At 31.8% G+C, this 22,163-nt stretch overlaps 3 protein-coding genes across 3 annotated transcripts; 1 reads left to right on the top strand and 2 right to left on the bottom strand.

Moving 5' to 3' along the window:
• The first annotated feature begins 660 nt into the window (after window positions 1-660).
• On the top strand, window positions 661-2,931 carry LOC123296535 (protein BUD31 homolog). Its single transcript, XM_044878046.1, has 3 exons — window positions 661-853; window positions 920-1,209; window positions 2,743-2,931. Exons 1-3 carry the CDS (start codon window positions 760-762, stop codon window positions 2,791-2,793), a joined length of 435 nt encoding a protein of 144 aa, XP_044733981.1. The 5' UTR covers window positions 661-759; the 3' UTR covers window positions 2,794-2,931.
• Window positions 2,932-3,717: 786 nt separating this feature from the next.
• On the bottom strand, window positions 3,718-7,451 carry LOC123295968 (innexin inx2-like). The gene is made up of 4 exons (XM_044877429.1): window positions 7,196-7,451; window positions 6,920-7,108; window positions 5,400-5,539; window positions 3,718-4,254 (listed from the first exon to the last, which is right to left on the bottom strand). Exons 1-4 carry the CDS (start codon window positions 7,449-7,451, stop codon window positions 3,718-3,720), a joined length of 1,122 nt encoding a protein of 373 aa, XP_044733364.1.
• Window positions 7,452-8,911: 1,460 nt separating this feature from the next.
• Window positions 8,912-17,860, bottom strand: LOC123295966 (serine-rich adhesin for platelets-like). Its single transcript, XM_044877428.1, has 4 exons — window positions 17,779-17,860; window positions 10,629-15,722; window positions 9,681-10,567; window positions 8,912-9,359 (listed from the first exon to the last, which is right to left on the bottom strand). Exons 1-4 carry the CDS (start codon window positions 17,858-17,860, stop codon window positions 9,072-9,074), a joined length of 6,351 nt encoding a protein of 2,116 aa, XP_044733363.1. The 3' UTR covers window positions 8,912-9,071.
• Window positions 17,861-22,163: the final 4,303 nt, after the last annotated feature.

Raw genomic sequence — 22,163 nt, 5'->3', positions numbered from 1 at the left:
TTTGACTTCGATAACAAAGATTACGCATTCAAATTTAGGAATCAGAAGAACCTGAAGAACAATGTTGTGGTTACTAACGTCTCTGGATACACAGAACAGAGAATAAATTAAGATTATAGCTTGGTCGCCTTTTCGAATTAAGGTGGTCAACGTGCCCATAAAATAAAAAAATAGGCATAATTTTAAAATGTCAAGAAATTGAAAAAACAATTATTTGACAAAAGTTAATATTTTTATTTATTAATGCTATTTTGTTTCTATAGAATTTTGAGTTTTTATAGATTGTCATAGTAGAATTAGATTACGACAATACTCAATCTGCCATTGGGTTCCTGGTAAGACAGTACGGTAGATGAATCAGATAGTCAAAAAATCTCGGTCATCATTTACTCAATTTCATTCATAGCCCGAATGGTTTTAAGTAATAAATCGCTTATCACTTTTTATGAATATAATACAATTATGGGCGCCGCAACTATGTTATCTACTTGTTTTTCTATACGAAAGAAAAGTGGACAATAGAATCCGTTTACCTCCATACTTTTTATGTATGCACACTAAAGTAAAACTATGGAATATTTGTACGCTTTCTTGAAATCATGGAGTATGTAGAACATAATGATTTAGTTACTTTTAGTATTTCAAACATCACAGTTGCACAGACTGAGTGTGGCATACTTAACTAAGGACGTTTAGAATTGTCAAAACTAAGAAAAACATAAAAATTTAATACATACAAAGTTTATCAATTTAAAAACTATGCCAAAGGTAAGAAGAAGTCGTAAACAACCTCCTGAAGGTTGGGAGCTTATTGAACCAACACTAGAAGAATTAGAACAAAAGATGCGTGAAGGTAATTAGTTATATTTTAATTATAATTGTGATTATAATATGTCTGTAAATAATTGTTTATTTACAGCTGAAACGGAATCACATGAAGGAAAACGTATTCAGGAAGCATTGTGGCCTATTTTCAAAATACATCATCAAAAATCACGTTACATATATGATTTGTTTTATCGACGTAAAGCAATTAGTAGAGAATTATATGATTATTGTTTGAATGAAAATATTGCTGATAAAAACCTAATTGCTAAATGGAAGAAAACTGGATATGAAAACTTATGTTGCTTGAGATGTATTCAGACTAGAGATACAAATTTTGGCACCAATTGTATATGCCGTGTGCCTAAAAGTAAATTAGAAGAGGTTTGTATTTTTATTCAAAACATTATAATTTCCCAATCATAATATTAAGGGTGTGGTTATTCGTGAACAGAATATTGTATAAGTTTTTGAGCTTTTATCTGATTTTCTGAGTATCAGTGAATGAACGTAATCACAGGGTTAAATAAAAAGTATTTAAAAAAACCGCAAACCCGTGCTAACTCGACGCAATTAAAGGCATGGCCAACCCGTAGATCAGTGAATGGATCCAATCACAGGGGAAAAAATTAATTATTCCTCAAAAAACTTCGATAATATTCTTTTCACGTTAGTTAGCTACTCCAAATTATCTGAACGTGAGACTCACGCTAAACATACGATAGTGTTCGTATGTCCTTTTCTTAATATTAAATATTGGTCGTTTCATTATTGAAGACAGGGTAACAGATTTGAAATAAAAACTGTATACTCACCTCGGACTTTGTCATTCACAAAGTAGCCCATTTCCGTCTCCCAGTGAACACGATAACTCTAAACCAAAAAAAGATATCGAACTGAAATTTGTATAGCGTGTTCAGGACGTAAAAAGGGATAGGGAGTTTGAGTTCGTAAATGAGCAATTTGGGATCACAGGATCATCCATAGTATCCATCTTTTAAATCGTAAGACATAGAACAAAAGTTTAAATTTAAGTGATGTTCTTTATGAAAGACTACCCTAAATTAAAAATTCTTTTGTGTAAATTGTTTGAAAATTGTAATTTATTCGAAAACTTTGAGTAATTGTAGCCGAAGTCGTCTTGTAGCCGAGTCGAGTAAACTTTTTTTACTTCAGAAAATTAAAGAGGCTAGTTTATTGACTATTTTTATATAAAAAAATTCGCTGAATACGATGGTGCCAAAAAAGTTAACATTTAATTAAGATTAAATTTTTTTGTCTTTGACCGTTCAATTGTTATAAACAAAACAAAAACACAGGCTCAAAATTAACAATTTCTTTCTGATTTATTTCTGCTCAACAAAAGGTCGTATGGATATTTTATTTAAAACAAAATATTGTATTTTGTTCATAGAATACACAGTTTTTTTTTGTTATTATATCTCATGTATTTTGCAATTGTTTAAACAAATTAATTAATTTGTTTATAAGGGATTTTCGATTGAGGCCTGTGACATTCTTTGAACTTTCCACTCCGAATAAGCACAAATAATAATAATAACTAAAAACTGCATAAGATCTTGCTAAAAAACACTCCATTCCCATCACTCGGAAAATAAACAACTTATAAACAAATTGAATATCTTGCTTCAGAAATCTTAACAAGATGAAACATACGCCAAATGATCGACTAATAAAATAATGAAAATATTAAGCATAAGTTGGCCTCAATAAGACTAGCAGAACCGGAGATGTCTACCATCTTCCATTTGTCCCTTTCAATTGCTTAAACTTTTTTTTAAAATCTTTCATGAACCTAAAGTTAATATATTAATTTAACTTGCTTTAAATTAACTTATGAACGCATTCATAGTAATTTTTGTTGATTTTGCTAATTTATTATTTTATATATTTTAGGGTCGTATTGTAGAATGTGTTCATTGTGGTTGTCGAGGTTGTTCAGGATAATGTATTTATTGATATTAGTGAAAATAAAATCTGTAAATATATAAATGTTAACAAGTTAAACCATCATCTGCATTATTTCAAGCAATGGGATCAAATGAAACACCAATTTAAATAATTAATTATTCTGTAATTTAACAATAAATATAAATTAATTATTATTAGTATTTACAACATTCTGTTTAATTAAATTCATTGTTTGATATTTGATAAAATATCATATTTGATAAAAATAAACTTCTGTATGACTGTATCATTATTTTTTGAAATAAATTATAACTTATAACGACATTTTATTGCGGTTTATTAAGAGGATCTTAAGATAGTTTGTTACCTAAATCTTTTAGTCAAATTAGTAATCATTTTTTAATTGGTTTTTACAACTTATGATACAAAAAAATTTATAATAAATAAAAACAACACAATATAATATTTTATTGATCAAATTTAGTACGCATTAACAATAATTAAAATCGTCAAAACATTTTTTAAAACTGAATTGATTAAAATTAATCTCAAAATTTCCTATTGTTATTACAAAAGGCAACGTAATTTTAAGTAATTTGTTGATTATGAATAAAATAAAACATATATATTACTAATCACAGGGCCTCTTTTTTTGTGAAATTTCATTTGACAGTTAACTTCTGTATGCCATAAATGACATACAGAAAAACGGCACCAAATAATGATTTTTTGAGGGAAGGCTATGGCCCTCGTTGATTGTGGGGCGAAAAGACTGGCCTAATGATAACAAACTATCTTAATTAGAACTAAAGGTCCTTTTAAATAAAAACGTATCTTACCATTACATAAGGTATAATATATTTTATGATAAAGTACGTATTTTATTAATTATAAATTTTTAATTATACAAGAAAACAACGATCTATAATTAAAATACACTTAGTTTAAGAAAAAAAAAACTTAAATCTCCTCTAATGGTATCATCTGTTGTTGCATTCTACTATCAGACATTAAGTATATTCCTAAATCCACAACTAATTCTCTAAAAATAATAGGATTCATATTTTTGCCCAACATATTTAACATGAACCAATCACCAAAATATAATTGATTAACAATATTGTCAATGACAGCTCGTTTAACATGACGTGCTTGTGCCATTAGTAAATATTTTCTTAACTTAATACTATAAACAGTCAATAAACGATATAAAAATAATGCCAATGATATTATTGATAAAATCACAAACCAAAACCATAAAAACATAAATATTTTTTCATTTAAAATATTTAATGGGAGTATACAAAGTGCATCACGTAATTCTATACCACCGCTAGGTCCAACAGAACGATATGAACATTTGGCAATTTTTGGAAATACATATGACATTGGATCCATACGCTCTTCTGGTGTTAATTCAGATAGTTCTAATATTTTTGGGCCATATGTTGTAAACGTTCCTCCAAGAAATTTGTCAATTGAATATATTTGCGCTACCTAAATTGTTTAAAAATGTTTGTTTTAATGCATCAAAACATTTTTTTCTGTAAAATACATCTACTTTCGTAAATTATACTTATTGAATCGAGTATCTATAATATTAGTACTTCTATTTTTCTAGCCGAGAAAATTATTAACTAATACGGAAGATTGCAAATAGACACCTTCATAAATGTTTCAAACATGCCGCGGTGGAAAAATAATCGCTTGATAGTCATTGCAAATAAAAATTACGTAAAACCTAAGAAAATTAGCTAAAGTCAGAGTCAAGTATATTGATATATAGCAGAGATGCTGCGGATGTAGATTTTGTTAAATCCGCGGATGCGGATGCAGATATTTGAAGGCTCATATACGTGGGAGGTTCATATACGTGGGAAACTCACTAATTTTGGGTCATTCTTTTCAGTTGTGATGACAGTTTTTCGTTAGTTATCACTTATGTGTTTAATTCCAGGACCAGGATTCCACATTCTGGAAACCTATAAGAGCTAGGATAATTTTGATCACAAATTTGAAAAGTATGACCCAAATTTAGTAGGATTACATACTTGGTTTGATCCGATCTTATTGGAATTTTTTTTGAAACCCACTAATTTTAGGTCATTCTTTTCAGCTGTAATGTCAGTTTTTTGCTGACTATCACTTAAATGCTTAATTCCGGGACCAGGATTCTAAATTCTTGAAACGCTATTAGAGCTAGGTTAATTTTGTTCACAAATTTGAAAGTATTGTTATAAAGAGCATTATCTTATTTTTTCAGCTTATTCAGGAAATAAAGAAGTCTGCAGTCAATTATAAAATACTCTGTAAAGACTAATGTCAGAATAAACGAAAGCTTTATTTTTATTATTTTGTTTAACGTATCTTATATACTATTCCTTTGACATGTTTTTTGTGGGTTCGCGAAATTTTCCTTATTTCTTAATCATATTCCATTTATCCCTCATTTTAAAGCTTATTGTATTGGCTAATTACAAAAATAAAATCACGGTCTAAAAATGTACTCAATTTGAATATCATATCAGTGATAAAATTGCCTATACATAATAAAATACTGTTGATATTTTGTACCACTTCAGCGAGATCAATGTAAAGATATAAATGAAATTAAAACGAAAACTATTTAAAAGGCTACTTACTACATTTAAAAAATTTAAAAATTCACAAAAAATATATCTAAAAGCGTACATCGTGTGAGTGTTTCTATATGTTAATGCAATATATTTAAGAAGGTTTTTTTTCCTATGTGCTGTCCATTCTGCAGACACAATCGGTGAACCTAAAATTGAAAACAGCATTAAAGAAAAATTGTTACTCATCCTGCTGAGTGAATGAGTTTTGGTTATAACTTGGAAAATATTACGAACATTTTTATGCGATTTATACAAAAAAGATATATCGGAAGGTACCTACTTTGGGAGTATACTAATATTAGTCCCAAGTTTGTAAAGTTAAAAAATATTGATGATATGAACAAAATTTTGGTATAGGTGTTAATAAAATTAACTAATTTGTTCTTTTCAGATGGCCTTTTTCTTCAAGAAATGTTTGTTTCATGGGGAGGTTGGTGACAACTTTTTGCTCGTGTTGATATATGTGGATGACATATTGGCAGCCTCGGCAGACGAGAAAAGTGTCATTAAATTGAAACAAACATTGCTTGAAGACTTCGAAGTGAAGGATCTTGGAGAAGTAAGGTATTGTTTGGGTTTAGAAATAAATCAAGGTGAACGTGAAAGTGAACTCAAACAGCGTGGTTACATTCTAAGTTTATTGAAGCAATATGGGATGGAGGACTGTAATCCAGTTGTGAGTGACTCCCTCGGATGTAAATGTGCGTGTTGACGATAAAACCGAAAATGAGGAGACAGCTGACTGTCCTTATCGGAGCCAAGTAAACGGCATTGGTAAGCCGCAAAAAAGAGTGTTAAGATACTTGGCAGGTACCGTAGACATTGGATTATTGTTTACGAAGACCAGTGATCGTCTATTCGGCTATGTGGATTCGGACTGGGGACTCAGGACGTAAAAGTGAGTTTGAGTTCGCACATGAGTAACGTAGGTCAATTGTTTCTTAGTCCATAGGACCCAACTTGTAAACCGTTCGAGAGAGAACAAAAGTTAAAATATAAAAAATGTTTCTTATCAAAAAATAAACAACTTTTGTTTGTAACATTTTTTCGTAAACATCATTGTTTACCCGTGAGGGCCCAAATTAGTAAAAACTTTGGTATCTATTTTCTCCAAAACTATAAAAGATAGAGAGTTGAAAATTTGTATGTAAGTAGTCTTGTAAAAGATTCTCGAAAAACAAAAAAAACTCCAGAAAATAGTTTTGAAAAATTGCGAAAACCAAAATTGTGTTGGTTTTTTTTTAAATTTTATAATTTATTAAAAATAATGCAAACACTGTAATTCAGCATTTTCTATACAGGGTATTTTAACAGTTAACTCATTTAATTGTTTGTTTTCACTTATTTAATAAAGTTAAGAGTCTTGTTTCATAAAATATCTTATTTTTTAAATACGCAACGAGTGGATTGTTTAGCACCCCGCACCCGAGGAAGTGCGTATCCAAATGGGTTTTGGATATAAATGGTGAATTTTTTCTTTGTTATGAAATGTATAATCTGAAATTTATTGTTTTATAGGATCTTACCCAAATCCCCTACAAGCATTTTTAAACGTCCGGCTTCCCAAGTTTTCCATAAATGTCGAGGTATATAAAAAGCAGCTGCTTGTAAAGCTAACACAAAACAAACCCACTGATAATATTTTTGCGAAATGACTTCATCTTTTTCCGTTGCAGATGCTACTCCTGCAGCGACAATATGTTTACCTGGAGTGCCTGTAAATAACATAAAATATATTCATGCATTATACTAAAATAGCCTAAATAGGACATATTATTGCAGTGATAATGTTGAAAACAAACCATTGAAATGTTTTTTCACAGTAAATGTACTAAATATCCAACAATAAGCATCCAGATTTAAGCCTTCTTCTTGACTTAAGTGACATTGAATTGGTTCTCCAAAATATTGTTTTGAAGTTACAAGTAAAGAAAATACAACTAATACTATGACAGTTAATTTGTAATGTAAACGTGAAATGTTGTTGTCAATGCGAACCTTATCAAATTTTAAAATAACTCTTACTGTTTTAAACACATCCAATAAATTTGCTGACATTTTATTGCGGTTTTATGCTTTATAAATACAAAATTAACTGTGAATGCAAATAATAAGAAGTAGATTTGTGTTCGAAAAAGTATTTACTCATGTTATTCCTCGAGTCTACAGCTATTAATTTTATTATTTTGAATTTGATTGTTGATTTAAGTAAATAAAAGAATTAATTCGAGTATCGATATTTCGATTTTGAATAATTACGGCATACTTCAGAGCACACTAGCACAGTCATATAGGGATTGAGATAGAACTGTAGAGGCAGCACTACTGTTGAAAATAGAGCGCCCTAGTGTTAAAAATGTCAAAGAAAGTGATGTAAACAGTGCAATAAATAGTATTGGTAGTTATAAAAAATGCAAAAACTAATTAAATTCGGATTCTTGCCCGTCAAATATACTGATCAACGGGGTCAAAATGATGCAAATAATTTATTAATTTAATGACTTTGTAATTGTTTTGTATACCAATTGTCATCACTTTGTTTCACATTTGCCTCGCCAGGTAGTGTCAAAATCATCTTTCCCAATCCCTATAGGGACCCTGCTTCTAAACTTTAACGCTGACTAAGTGACTAGTGTCAAACTTTTAACTCTTACATTTAATTAAACCAAAACTTTTTATCAAATTACTTTAGCGTTAGCAAATTAACAAGATGATTACTTCTTTCAGTCAGTTTCACTTTAACAGTTTTTTCGTTTAGGCTTGTAAATGTTAAATTAAGTAATAAAACACATTCATAAAAATGGATTTTTATTCTATTCATTTTTAGTACAATAATATGCTTAATAATATCACGTTTTTTTTTTGTTTATAAAAAAATTACAATTTTTTATTATTTTAGAATTTTAGATTGAAGAGATCAAAGTGGGAAGAAAATGGTTTCAAAATAAAAATTTGATTTAAAATTGGTAAAATTGATTGATCTATTTCGGAAGTAAGCGTCTTAATAGTATTTTTAGGCTTAACTTTCAAATATAAAACTTAAGTACTTAATTAATATTTACACGAGACTAAAAAAAATTAAATTTCATTTAGATAACTTTTATTAATTATTTTTTTTTATTTTGACAATCCCGTTCGGCTTATAAAAGAACATAGAATTTCTTTTACAAACCAAGCCAATTTCAATATTTTAAATAAATATTAATAAATAAGTTTTAACCGTCACCTATTTCCCAGAATATCTAAATGAAATTTAAGTCAATCTTATTTAAGCGTTGCATTCTCAGTATGTCGATTGGTTGTTAAGAATGACTACCGATTTAAATTTTTCGAGGAATCGTTAAGTTTCATTTAAAGGAAGCCACTTTAGACTTTTTATTAAAATATTTTCCCTCGCTCATCCTAGTGGCAAGATCGGATTCTTAGATCAGTAGGTAAGAAGCTATGTCATAAGTCGAAGTCGAATAATTTTTAAGAGATACGAAATTTCTAACTTTCAACAATTTCTATCATTAAAAAAACCCTTTATCGCGCATACTATCGTTTGCTAAAGTGACTTCGGATACTTAAATAACAAGTACTCGGCATACTGAGAACACAATTTCAGTGGTAAACTTAATTTTAAATTGAGCTTAAAAAATAATCATTAAAATTATTCCTCAAAACATTAATTGTCTTTTAAAACGAAATGTTAAAATTCTCAACTGGAACATCCCACCGTTTAGACCATTGCTCTTCTTCCATACTGGAACATTTTGGTAATCTTGTAGTTCGTTCACATCGTCTTGATACTGGCCAATAAGCGTACCCAGATGGACATTGATATACATAGCCTCTCATTGAACCATTAGCATGCACGTTTCTACCACACTTGACGAATCTAGTTGTACAATCAGATTTTCCATCATTTGCAAATGCAAAGTGACCTTCTGTTGGACACAACGATCTACTAGAACGTACATTTACCTGCAAATTAATTAAAATATTTAAATTAATCAAATGACTTTAATAAGCTTAACAACTTGGTAAGGCCAAGCGGATGATAAGCCCTTTAACCTTCTGGAAAAATGTCCGGCAAAGCCAAAATAGGGTTATCAAGATAATTAGTTTTGCTCGACCAAAATAGGTAATTTGATGCTCTATAGAGTTTAAAAGACCGAAGGCTGAAAGAAGGGATCATTAAGGATTAATAAAGACTTAGGCAGGTTTACTTTTCAGGCCTTTTAAATAACAAAACAAAAAAAAAATTTTATTCATCTACGGATTTTGTTATTTATATTCACTTACCGGTGGTAAAGAGTTGTCATCTAATCGACGGTAGAATGTATTTGTGGCCATTTCTCCGTCGCATTTTTGATCAGTTTCATCAGGCTGTACGCATTGTATCTTTTTATCGTCATAAATCGTATCATTTGGACAAGATAAAACTAATATTTTCATATCGTAATTTGTTTCACTTGTTGTACATTGATAGAATAAGTTACAATATTTTGGATGTCGACGGAATCCAGTTGGACATACTAAGGCTACTTGATCAGAATCTAATTGGGATATCGGACAACTTGCAGTTGTTCCTTCGGATGGCTGAGATGTTGTTGTTTGTGATGCCGGGCTGCTTGATTCCTGAGTTGTAGTGTCTGAACTTTCAGTGGTTGTAGTTTGACTTTGTGTAGAACTTTCGTCTGTAGTTTGTGATTGTGTGGAACTTTCTTGTGTAGTTGTTGGTGATTGTGTTGTACTATCTTGAGGTGTTGTTTGTGATTGAGTTGAACTTTCTTGTGTTGTTGTTTGTGACGGAGTTGAACTTTCGTCTGTTGTAGTTTGCGATTGTGTCGTACTTTCTTGTGTGGATGTTGATGATTGTGTTGTACTATCCTGTGGTGTTGTTTGTGATTGAGTTGTGGATTCTTGGGTGGTGGTTTGTGATTGTGTTGTACTATCTTGTGGTGTGGTTTGTGATTGAGTTGTGCTTTCTTGTGTTGTGGTTTGAGATTGTGTTGTACTTTCTTGCGTGGATGTTGATGATTGTGTTGTACTATCTTGCGGCGTTGTCTGTGACTGAGTAGTACTTTCTTGTGTCGTAGTTTGTGACTGTGTTGTACTATCCTGTGGTGTTGTTTGCGACTGAGTCGTGCTTTCCTGGGTTGTGCTTTGTGATTGAGTTGTAGTTTTTCCTGAAAAGTTGAAATAATTATGTTACTACATTTGTTTGATTGATTTTACCAATTGCTTTACCTTCATCAGTTGTGGAACTTCCGGCTGTTGTAGATTCTGTAAGTTTCTCTGATACAGTTGTCTCTTCCATTGAAGTGGTTGTGCTTTCAGTTAGCGGTTCTCTTTTATCTTCGGTAGTCGTCTCAGGTTCGGATGGCTTTGGTGATGATGAATCACTACCAGAGCAATCACGAGGTGGGTATACACTATTTTCATGATTACATGTATCTAATGCGGGATCCCATATTGTTCCCTCAGGACAATCAAATTCGTATACTGAAAATCTTTCACCTTTACCGTCATCCCAGTCGACACATCGATAGAATTTTTTACAATTTCCAGGATAAGGGTAGAATCCAGCTTCTGTACAAGTTAAATTAGGCTTTTGTTGGGATGACTGTGGGCTATCCTTATTAGAACATGGAGCTGTTGTTGTTTGATTTGATTTTTCTGTGGAAGTTGATGTTTCTTGCGAAGAAGGTTGTTGAGTGCTGGTAGAATCCGTTGATGATTGATCTGTACTTGGCTTACTTGTGGTGGTTCTAGAGGTTGTTGAACCACTTTCTGTGCTGGGTTCTTGAGAAGATGTTTGTTGGGTTGTACTTGGAGGCTCAGACCGCTCGGTAGTTTGTGATTCTGTTGAACTACTTGCTGTGCTTGTCTGTGCACTACTTGTTGTGCTTGTCTGTGCACTACTTGTAGTGCTTGTTGGTGTGCTGGTTGCTGATTCAGACGTTGTTGACGGTGTTGGTTCTGATTCTGGCTTACTGCTTGATGTTTGCGGTTCTTTTGAAGGAGAAGTTGAGCTGGGCTTTTTAGAATCGTCAGCATCATTAATATCGCTACATTCTGGACGATTAACAGCATATTTATGATTACAGCTAGTTATATCTGAATCCCATAATGTTCCGTCAGGGCAGTCAAAGTCATATTTAGTGAAACCTCCTCTTCCATTATCAACACATCGATAGAATTTTTGGCAATCTTTTGGATTTGGATAGAATCCTTCATTTTCACATTTACCATCTGAAGAACCTGGCTGTGATCCTGCAGGTTTAGAGGTAGTAGAGGTAGTAGAGGTAGGTTTTTCACTAGATGCAGTTGAAGGTTTTTCAGTGGAAGTTGATGTTGTTGAAATATTTTCACTAGAAGATGGTTCTTTTTCGCTTATTGAAGCGTTTTCTTCTGAGTCAGATTTTGTCGTACTTTCAATTGGTTGTGAAGTAGTGCTTTCTGTAGGTTTCTCACTGCTGAATTTTGATGTTGTTTCAGAAGATTGAGTAGTTGTAGTTATTTCTTCTGCTGGTTTTTGACTGGTTGTAGTCGAGCTCGTTTGCTGTTCTGATGGTTGATTTTGACTTGGTTTTGACGTAGGTGGTGATTCTTGGGAAGATCCACCACAACCTTCTCTATTTACTGCCCATGCATGATTACATCCGCTTATTTCAGGATCCCAGACTGTGCCATCTCCACATTTAAATTCGTATTTAGTAAAACCACCTTTTCCATTGTCTACGCATCTGTAAAACTTTTTACAATCTTTATCATCACCTAGAAAACCTTCTTCTTTGCAAGTTTGGCCTAGTTGCGGTTCTTTTTGTGGTTCCTTTTGGGGTTCTTTTTGTTGTTCTCCTTGATTTCCTTGATTACTGCACGGACTTGCAGTTGTTGATCCTTGATTTGATTGATTTTGATTGCAGTTAGGTTGGTTATTTTCATTTGATTGTTGCCCACTTTGGTTTGGACTTTCACTTTGATTTTGTTGATTATTTTCGTTTGGTTTTTCAGTCGGAGTAGTTGGTTTGTTTTCATTTCCATTTTGATCAGTAGTATTGGGTGGGCTTTGTGAAGTTGGTTCATTACCTTGTGACTGTGGTTTTTGTGTAGTAGTAGTAGTACTGCTTTCAAGTTTTTCATTTCCTTGATCTGGCTTTTGAGATTCTCCTGGTTGTTGAGTAGATGGTTTGTTTGATGATTGACTATTATCCTGTCCTTGTTGTCCACATTCTGGTCTATTCACAGCCCAACCATGATTACAGGCTAATGCATCTGTGTCCCATACAGTACCTTCACCACAGCTAAATTCATATTGTGTAAATCCTCCCTTTCCATTATCTACACATCTGTAAAATTTCTTGCAGTTTTCGGGATCTCCGAGAAAACCTTCTTGAGTACATTTGTTCCCTACCGCAGGTTTATTTTGATCTGGAGGTGGCTGTTGTGATTGGCTACTTTGATCAGGTTTCTGTGTAGTTAATGTTTGTTGATTTGGTTCAGTAACAGAACTAGTTTCTTCACTGGATGATGGAGTCGTACTAGAAGAGGCACTGGATTGTGTACTTTGCTGTTGTGAGCTTGTAGTTTCACTTGCACTTGCTGGTGTAGTTTGTTGATTCGTGTTTTGATTACCACTGGATTGTGTAGTTTGTTGTCCATTGTTTTGCCCATTTTGTTGATCATTGCTATTAGGTGTACTGGTTCCAGAATCGACAGATGATTGGTTATTTGGAGATGATTTACAACTTCCCTTTTCGACTGCCCAGTCATGGTTGCAAGCATCTATGCTAGAATCCCAAACAGTTCCTTCCCCACAAGAAAATTCGTATTTTGTAAATCCACCGCGACCGTTATCTACACATCGATAAAACTTTTTACAGTTATTTGGATCACCCATAAATCCTTCACTTTGACATTCAGTACCAGGTGCATTCGGTTGTTTATTTTCATTTTCAGGTTTTTGTCCTTGTCCACTTTGTTGGTTTTGAGGACCTAATTTATCACCGGTTTGTTGTCCACTTTGGTTCGATTGGCCTTGTTGGTCTCCTTGACTAGGTTGTCCTAATTGAGCAGCCCCATTTGATTGTCCTTCCTGACCATTTTGATTTGACTGATTTTGTTGACCACTTTGGTTTGATTGACCTTGTTGTCCATTTTGATTAGATTGTCCTTGTTGACCATTTTGATTTGCTTGCCCTTGCTGGCCTTGTTGACCATTTTGATTTGACTGATTTTGTTGTCCATTTTGATTTGATGGATTTTGTTGTCCACTTTGATTAGATTGCCCTTGTTGACCACTTTGATTTGACTGATTTTGTTGACCATTTTGATTTGATTGATTTTGTTGTCCACTTTGATTTGATTGTCCTTGTTGTCCATTTTGATTTGACTGATTTTGTTGACCACTTTGATTTGATTGATTTTGTTGTTCACTTTGATTTGATTGTCCTTGCTGATTACTTTGGTTTGATTCACCTTGCTCACCACTTTGACTACCTTGCCCTGGTTGATTGCTTTGTGATTGACAATTTGGTCGTTTCGTTGCATATGGATAATTACAAGCTAAATTATCGCCATCCCATACCGTTCCTTCAGCACATTTAAATTCATATTTCGTGTACCCGTTACGTCCATTATCCACACATCTATAAAATTTTCTACAGTCTTTATCATCTCCTAAGAAGCCCTCTTGTTCACATGTTGAACCATATTGAGCTGCAGGCTGTTGTGAGTTGTTTCCAGAATCTTGAGTGGATTGTTGATTGTTTCCTTCCTGTGGTGGAAGATATACCTGATTACTACCTTGCTGATTTTGATTTCCTTGTTGATTATTCCCTGATCCTTGTGACGATTGATTTCCTTGTTGATTATTCCCTGATCCTTGTGACGATTGATTTCCTTGCGAATTTTGTTGATTGTTTGACCCTTGAGAGCTTTGACTTCCTTGATTGTTATTTGAACCTTGAGATGATTGCGTGCCTTGATTGTTGTTGGATCCTTGAGATGATTGTTGCCCTTGATTGTTGTTTGATCCTTGAGATGATTGATTGCTTTGGTTGCTGTTTGATCCCTGGGATGATTGGCTGCTTTGATTGCTGTTGGATCCTTGTGTAGATTGATTGCTTTGATTGTTGTTGGATCCTTGAGATTGATTGCTTTGAGAGTTTTGTTGATTACCTGATCCTTGACTTCCTTGAGAAGTTTGTTGGTTATTGTTCCAACCTTGAGAAGATTGGTTGTCTTGATTGTTACTTGATCCTTGAGACGATTGATTATTTTGATTGCTGTTGGATCCTTGAGATGATTGATTGCTGTTTGAGCCTTGTGTTGATTGATTGCTTTGGTTACTATTGGATCCTTGAGAAGATTGATTGCTTTGATTGCTGTTTGATCCTTGAGATTGATTGCTTTGAGAGTTTTGTTGATTATTTGATCCTTGGCTTCCTTGAGAGGTTTGTTGGTTATTGTTCCAACCTTGAGATGATTGGTTATCTTGACTGTTGTTTGATCCTTGAGATGACTGATCTCCTTGTGAACTTTGTTGTGATTTACAATTAGGATTATTTACTGCCCAAGCATGATTACATGCTAATGCTTCTTGATCCCAAACAGTTCCATCTCCACAACTAAATTCATATTTCGTATAACCACCTCTTCCGTTATCTACACATCTATAAAATTTCTTGCAATCATTTTTATCACCTACGAAACCCTCTTGGCTACATTCACTTCCACTTTGTTGATTTGCAGATTGTTGTGGGGTTTGTTGACTTTGTGTTGTTGTTTGTACTGACGATTGTGAACTTGATTCAGTGTTAGAATGCTGAGATGATTGTGACGAACTAGATTGTGTAGTCGATTGGGAACTAGATTGCGTGGACGATTGCTGCCATGATTGTGAACTAGATTGTGTGGAAGATTGTTGCCATGATTGCGAACTAGATTGAGTCGATTGACTACTTTCCGCAGACGATGAAGTCGCAGATGATGATTGAGATGAAGACGATGCTGGGTTTTCACTCCATTGATTTCCTGATTGATTTTCAGAGCTACTATTTGAAGCATCTATTTCATTTTCGCGTTCATTGCCCCCACATTCAGGACGACCGCTATCACTTGGATGATTACAAGCGGTAATTCTTGGGTCATAAACTGTTCCAGGACCACATTGAAATCGGTAAGCGGTTAATTTCGAACCACCTTGATCAACACATCGATAGAAAACTGTACAATCTTTTTGATCAGGATGAAAACCTTCACTGGGACATTGGAATGAGTTGGCGCGTGCTTGTCGAGCTAATGGAATAGCTGTGAAATCTTCTAGCGATGAAAATATTTCTGAAATAAAAAAGCTTGTATAAGAAATAATAAATATTTCCTAAATGAAGAGTAGAAGATGCCAAAGCAATTAATCTCAATAGACCCTTTATCACGTCCTAAACACGCTATAAAAATTTCAACTTGATATCTTTTGTCATTTTGATTTTTGATCTATCGTGTTGACAGATAGACGGACAGACGGACTGACAACCAAAAACGGACTACTTAGGTGATTTTATGAACACCTGTACCAAAATTTTGTTGGTAGCATCAATATTTCAAGCGTTACAAACTTGGGGCTAAACTTAATATACCTTGTAAATATTTCATATACATGGTATAAAACATATTGATATCTGATTCCGTTTTGTTTTTATTTTATTTTAAAAAGATGCGAATTTTCACATGGATATATAAAATTAATAGCTACATTTTGTGCCAGAAAATTTGCTAATAACGATAATTAAATTAATAAATTAATAAAATGGTTCACTAAAAATATATAATTATGGTCCAGGTCGTTCTACACGTATAGGTATGATAAATACAACGATCGGTGGGTGCATCATGATCGTGCAAAAGTGTCTTTTTAATGGATATTATAAAATACCATACATTAATGATTTATCTGTATCTCTACGTTATTATTATAATATTATTGAAGAAGGCGGGTAAGTATTTATTAAAAGTGATTCAATTTGTGTTGCTTCATATATACTCATATTTGTCCGCGACCTTCAAAGGTGAATGCCATTTTTATTGTTAATATAAATTGTTGTTATTTTATACCTTTAGAGAAGAGTAAAATAGCAAATGTTAATTACAGATTACCAGTTTTATAATGATAATTAATTAGTTTTTTTAATTTATTTGTGTCTAATAAATATTACTCTTATTACTCTAATTAAAAAGAAGCTTCTTCAAAAGGATATTTTTAGAACTAATTAGTATGTAATTAATATTGTAACCTGTTGGATAAATACCGTTCTTTTATTTTATAAATATCAAGAATGCAATAACATATAATTTATTAATGAAACATGTTGGAAACATGTATGTCAAGTTAGCAAAGCAACTTTTCCCGCTTAAATTGGTAATAGGCCAATAATTAGCCGCTATTTAACCGAATATTAACCGAGGAGAAAAAATTTTCCATAACTGAGAAAAGTGATGCTTTTCTAACTTGACAGTCAACCAAACAAAGTAACTTTTCACAACCAAATTGGAAAAAGGCTCCTGATAAGCCGCTATTTAACCGTAAATTAACCGGGGGAAATTTTTTTCTGCTCTTTCTTTAGAAAGAAGGAGAAAAGTGTGGCAATCGATTTCGTATAAATTTTTACAATAAAATTATTCCTTAATTTTTAAATGAATTTGTGAAACAAGAGTTTTTTCTGTTTTTCTGCGGAAAATTTATTGTTTTTCCGATTAATTTACGGTTAAATAGCGGCTTATCATGATCCTATTTTCAATTTAATGGAGAAAAGTTGCCTCGCTAAGTTGACTGCCAAGTTAGCGAAACACTTTTCTTCGTTATAGAAATAGTGGAAAATTGTTTTTCCCCGATTAATTTACGGTTAAATAGCGACTAATTATTGGCGTATTACCACCATAATCGGGAAAAGTTGCTTTGTTAACTTGACATACATAATGGAATGTGAACTGGAAGATATTCAGAAATAATAAGAGGTTTAAAAATCTTGACTATCTAATCCCTCTTTGTTCATCAGAAGAAAGGATTACAAACGTGGAAAAATAGAATTTGTTAACGCGCGGTTCCTTTTGTCAAAATTTTTTTTCCTTTTTTATTTACTTGAAGTAGGCAGAAAAAATTATTCTTCTACGTCGGAGAAAACTAGTTTGGTTTTTTTCAATCTTTCGACTTCTGTTAAAGAGAGCTTTTAGAAAAGTGCTATATTTTTTTAGCTATAAAGTGACGGAAGATTCAAATTGTAAGGTAGCATTATCTTTCTTTCAATTGTGGCTGTCAAACAGATGTAGGTAAATCTACAATTTTGCTGATAATTTCTTGGTATTCAAATTGAAAGTTAGAAAAAAAATTGATGCTACTAACCTGGTAAACTTTGTGCATATGTGTTTATTGTTCCAACAATTAACAACCCCAAAATTAATATGGCATGATGTGTAAACGCCATACTTGGCGTTTTCTTCAAATGATTACTCTTCTAATAATTCTGTAATTAAAGAAAAAAAGAAATGAATACATAAATTTTTTTTTAAGTTGTTTGTGGAAGAGATTAATCTCACTCAAAGTCGTGCATAATTGTTTGGTTTGGTAAATTTGATATGAGAAAATATCAGTTTATTAAGATTCATCGCATTAAATTCTTTGGATTAATAATTAGCTTATGGATATTAGGCCAATCGAAAAAAATTTGTTGGAGGCGAGCTTTTGTTGACATATTTAGTATAAATAGTTTATTGCATTTCTAGGCAAGAAGTTCAGCTCGGGCTTTATACTGCATTCGCCAGGATATGCAACATTCTTCCCATGGATATATTTTTCGTGGTATACTACTTCCCGACCACATTTAATTTCAGGAAGGGACTTTTATTGTTTGCTGGAGTGTTGCATTGCCACCCAGCCAAAAAAATGTAGAATTCCCGGAGTTAAATGTTTGTTTAATAATTGTTTTACCATTGTGACATATATCTGCTTAAGTTTTAATTGCTTATGACTAAATCATCTACAAAAAGACACCATTTACTGCTTGCAACTGGCGTATTTTCTAACTGTTTTTCATTTCACATTTCATGTCTATTTTGATAATTTTTCGTCCAAAAGAGTACGGAAACTTTTTTAGTAAAGACTGTCTGCGCGGGAATAGAGGACAGGTAAGAGATAATCGTTTTTATATATGATGCCCACTCTTAGATGTGTTTTCTATATTGGCTGATTGGATCAGAATATGACACAGAAGTTCATGAGACAGAAATTACCTTTTGAATAAATTTTGTTGATATTCGCCAAGAATGCCAAGATTGAAAAAAAGATTTTTAATACCAATCTAACAATAACAACCATCTTCCGAAAAATGATGAGACAAACTCGCTTGAGAAGCACATAAATGTCAAAACGATGTATGGCAGACGTGAGAACGATGGAGAACGATGTATGGCAGACGTGAAATCTGAGACAATATTATAAAAGCGATCATGATTCAAAAGGATTGTACCTGAGCGGATTAGCCATGTAGCAAAAGCAGCAAATGCTACCGGCCCCATGTGCCCATCGTAAAAAAAAGTTTGTTAATGAGGACGCCGAAAAACAACAACACCTAAGTCTATTTATAGGTAGAATTTGGGCGCCGGATAGAATTTTGCTACAGACCCTGCTTTTATAATTTCATTTAGCTTAAAGTAAAATAAATATAAATAGCAAGTATATAAATTCATTAATAAGTATTTATAATAATAGTAAAAATAATTTTATCGTTTTTTAATACCTAGTAAATTACTTGCATATTTTAGTTCTACTCTTATATCGTTTTATTTACTTGCTTTTATGTATAAAAATATTTTAGAGTCTCATCATAATATCCATAGCATAGCACATACATAGAAAGTACAAGTAGAATTATAAATAATAGTTAATTGCTGTTGATAAAATTGTTTTCATTCTGTCTACGATGGATGATACTAAAAATAATTGCACTACTATTATTATTACAGGATACGCAATTATTTGCCGTAGGGTTTGCAATAATAAATATTATGATTCAAGGTTGTTACTGCAAAATATAATCAGTGTAATCAGTCTTCTTGTAATTATATTTACGACGGCAATGCATTTATTATAAGTGAATTTATATGTTCGCGTCTGTTAGATAAATAGCGGGAAGATATTGTTTTTAAAGACGAAAGAGCTTTGATGATAAATGTATAAATATTAATAATATCTACAAATAGACGTTATAGGACGAAGCTAAAACTACAGAGATCCAAGTGTCATTTGTCTTAAATCGTCAGCACTCGCGTTCGGTAATCATTAGTTGCCGTAATAAGAGATTTGCTCACGCGTTCTGTACATGAGACATTATTTCGCATGATAAATATTCTTTAACTTTGTAACTCATAGCCTCTACATAATTTTATATAAATTTGTTTTTTAATGCACTAGCTAATTACAAATAGTTTGATTACGTGATTATTGAATAATGTTTGAGAGTGAAAAGAGCAGAGAAATAATTTAAATAATTAAATTCGTTGTAACTAATTTCACCATATTTCTATCACAAGTTTTTTTAATTTACCGAGTATGACTTATATTAAATTAATGAAAGTATACGGCTCTTCATAATTTGAAAATATTTGAAAATACATAAAATTATATGCAGATAGAAAAGCTTCAGCCACATATATCTACTATTTGATTAACAAAGGATATGTATGTTTTAAATCGAGCGTGAGCCAAATACTCGAGTGCTGACGGGTTAAAATAGAAAATTTTGGCATGTGAACATGAAAGAAATATTATTCTTCATAATTATTGCACGCCACTCTCATCCAAATGACGTTTGGCATCATTTTCCTCAAAATATTCCAACCTCTTAATTCATGAAGAATTGTTTTTTTAATGTGTAAAAACCAATAATACTGTTTTAAGTAAAAATAATGTAAGAGAAAATTGTTTTTCCATTAAACCAAGAATTCTAAATTCCACTAAAAGTCATTAGTTTCCTTAAAACTTAAATAAAATCACATTTTCTTTTACATATATAAAAAAATGTTACTTGCATCACTGTGGCTCTACCGTCCTAATATAGCTTTTAAGTCATTATATGTAGATTATTATATGTTAAGTGCTACATCAGACAATATATGCAGCTTCCCCATATTTGTGTAATCTAAAACAACCTTTTAACATTCAATAACACAAATTTGATTTTCAAAGTGCTCATCAAATTTATCCAATTACAGAAACTTACTTTCAAAGAAAAATTTGATCCGACAAAATGAAAATGTGCTGATTTTGAGGAGTAATTTTTGTAATTGCATTTTAAATAACTGAAAAGTTTCTTAATTGCTGATAAAATAAATCATATGTTGATAGAAATACTCCAAGAGTTCAATTTACTTAATATAATATGAAATACGAAAATGGTGGAAGCGGTGTGAAAAAAGATAGACATCCGTCGTTTTAAACGAATATCGCGACCGTTTTTTTTCATACTTTAATAGGATAGCTATAGACGATACGCGGTCGGTGCATTGTACGTGTCGAAGTATTATTGCTTCTGCTCGAATATTCTCTGGAAATTTATCTTTTTTCGAGACAGAAAAAAAACAATGGCTCGAGAACTCGAGAAATCAATTTATGGTAGCTAAAAATTTACTATTTGATTTAATTAAGCTCATCTATCAGTCTAATTTGTAATAAAGCAAAAATTTGAAAATAAAATTGTTTTTTATTATAAATTTCAAAATATCTCCAGATACTCGAGAAACTCGAGAAATTCTGAATGACAATTCTCGTGCCTGGAAAAATAAAAAAGGTCGAGAAATCAGAAACCCTACGAAATACTGAAACACCCGATTATTGCGACTTTTTTTTTATTGTTCTCTTCAAAATTGACTAATACCTAGTGACTTCATAGCTTTAAATAAATGGATTTAATAGTACTAGAAAAACATTGATGTCAAATTAAAAATAATAAAACTGTCCAATTCAGTTTTTCCATAAAAAAGTAATAAATTTTTGTAAACACTAAATATCGTAGGAAAACAAATAAACCCATTGTTTAATAATAATTCTAATTAATATGTATAATAAATTTTCTCAAGATTTTTGTCAAGAAATAGAAATTAATTATTTAATTTCTATTAATTTTATTAAATTCATAATAATAGATTAAGTAATTGACATGTTTATTGTTACAAGGTAGTTGAAATGTATTAATGAAATTGTTTTAATTATTAAAACAATAATTCTTAATTTTATTAAACTTTTTTTTTTTTTTTTTTGGTTTTTATGTTTTTTTTTAAAAGGACAAATTTGTGTGAATTATAGAAATATAATTAATTAATTATTTATTAACACCTTCAAAATATATATTTAATTATAATTTTAATCATTTATTAAATTTATAAATAATAATTAATAGATTTACATTAAAGTTTTAATTCACACCAATCAATGAATATTTGAATTTGGTAATAATTTCCGTAATGAAGTAAGGGCTTAAAACACTAATGTAAGTTTGCATTGTTATTAGGTCCGTAGCTATCACGTCAGGTCCGTGACAAAGACAGAAATAGAGGCGCAAAACAAAAAGTAACACATATAATTAAATTAAGTAAAAAAATTCTATTTTTTTGATATATAGGAAAATTTTTTTGAAACCCACAAATTTTGGTCTTTTTTATCGGTTGTGATGTCAATTTTTCGCTTAGCTATCACTTATCTGCTTAATTCCGACACCAGGACTCTACATTCTT

This window comes from Chrysoperla carnea, chromosome 3 (genome assembly GCF_905475395.1).
Source record: "Chrysoperla carnea chromosome 3, inChrCarn1.1, whole genome shotgun sequence".
NCBI lineage: Eukaryota > Metazoa > Arthropoda > Insecta > Neuroptera > Chrysopidae > Chrysoperla > Chrysoperla carnea.
The sequence above is the reverse complement of the archived record's forward strand: the minus strand, read 5'-3'. Positions and strand labels throughout refer to the sequence as shown.

Bases quoted from the DNA above. Each gene is read 5' to 3' on its own strand.
- LOC123295966 (XM_044877428.1), bottom strand. From the start codon at position 17,860: ATGGCGTTTACACATCATGCCATATTAATTTTGGGGTTGTTAATTGTT. The intron at 15,723-17,778 runs GTTAGTAGCATC...TTTTTATTTCAG, and splicing joins ATATGCACAAAGTTTACCAG to AAATATTTTCATCGCTAGAA. The intron at 10,568-10,628 runs GTAAAGCAATTG...TCAACTTTTCAG, and splicing joins AAGTTCCACAACTGATGAAG to GAAAAACTACAACTCAATCA.
- LOC123296535 (XM_044878046.1), top strand. From the start codon at position 760: ATGCCAAAGGTAAGAAGAAGTCGTAAACAACCTCCTGAAGGTTGGGAG. The intron at 854-919 runs GTAATTAGTTAT...GTTTATTTACAG, and splicing joins AGAACAAAAGATGCGTGAAG to CTGAAACGGAATCACATGAA. The intron at 1,210-2,742 runs GTTTGTATTTTT...TATATATTTTAG, and splicing joins CTAAAAGTAAATTAGAAGAG to GGTCGTATTGTAGAATGTGT.
- LOC123295968 (XM_044877429.1), bottom strand. From the start codon at position 7,451: ATGTCAGCAAATTTATTGGATGTGTTTAAAACAGTAAGAGTTATTTTA. The intron at 5,540-6,919 runs GTAAGATCCTAT...TTTCAATTTTAG, and splicing joins AATGCTTGTAGGGGATTTGG to GTTCACCGATTGTGTCTGCA. The intron at 4,255-5,399 runs GTAAGTAGCCTT...TAAACAATTTAG, and splicing joins TTTTAAATTTTTTAAATGTA to GTAGCGCAAATATATTCAAT.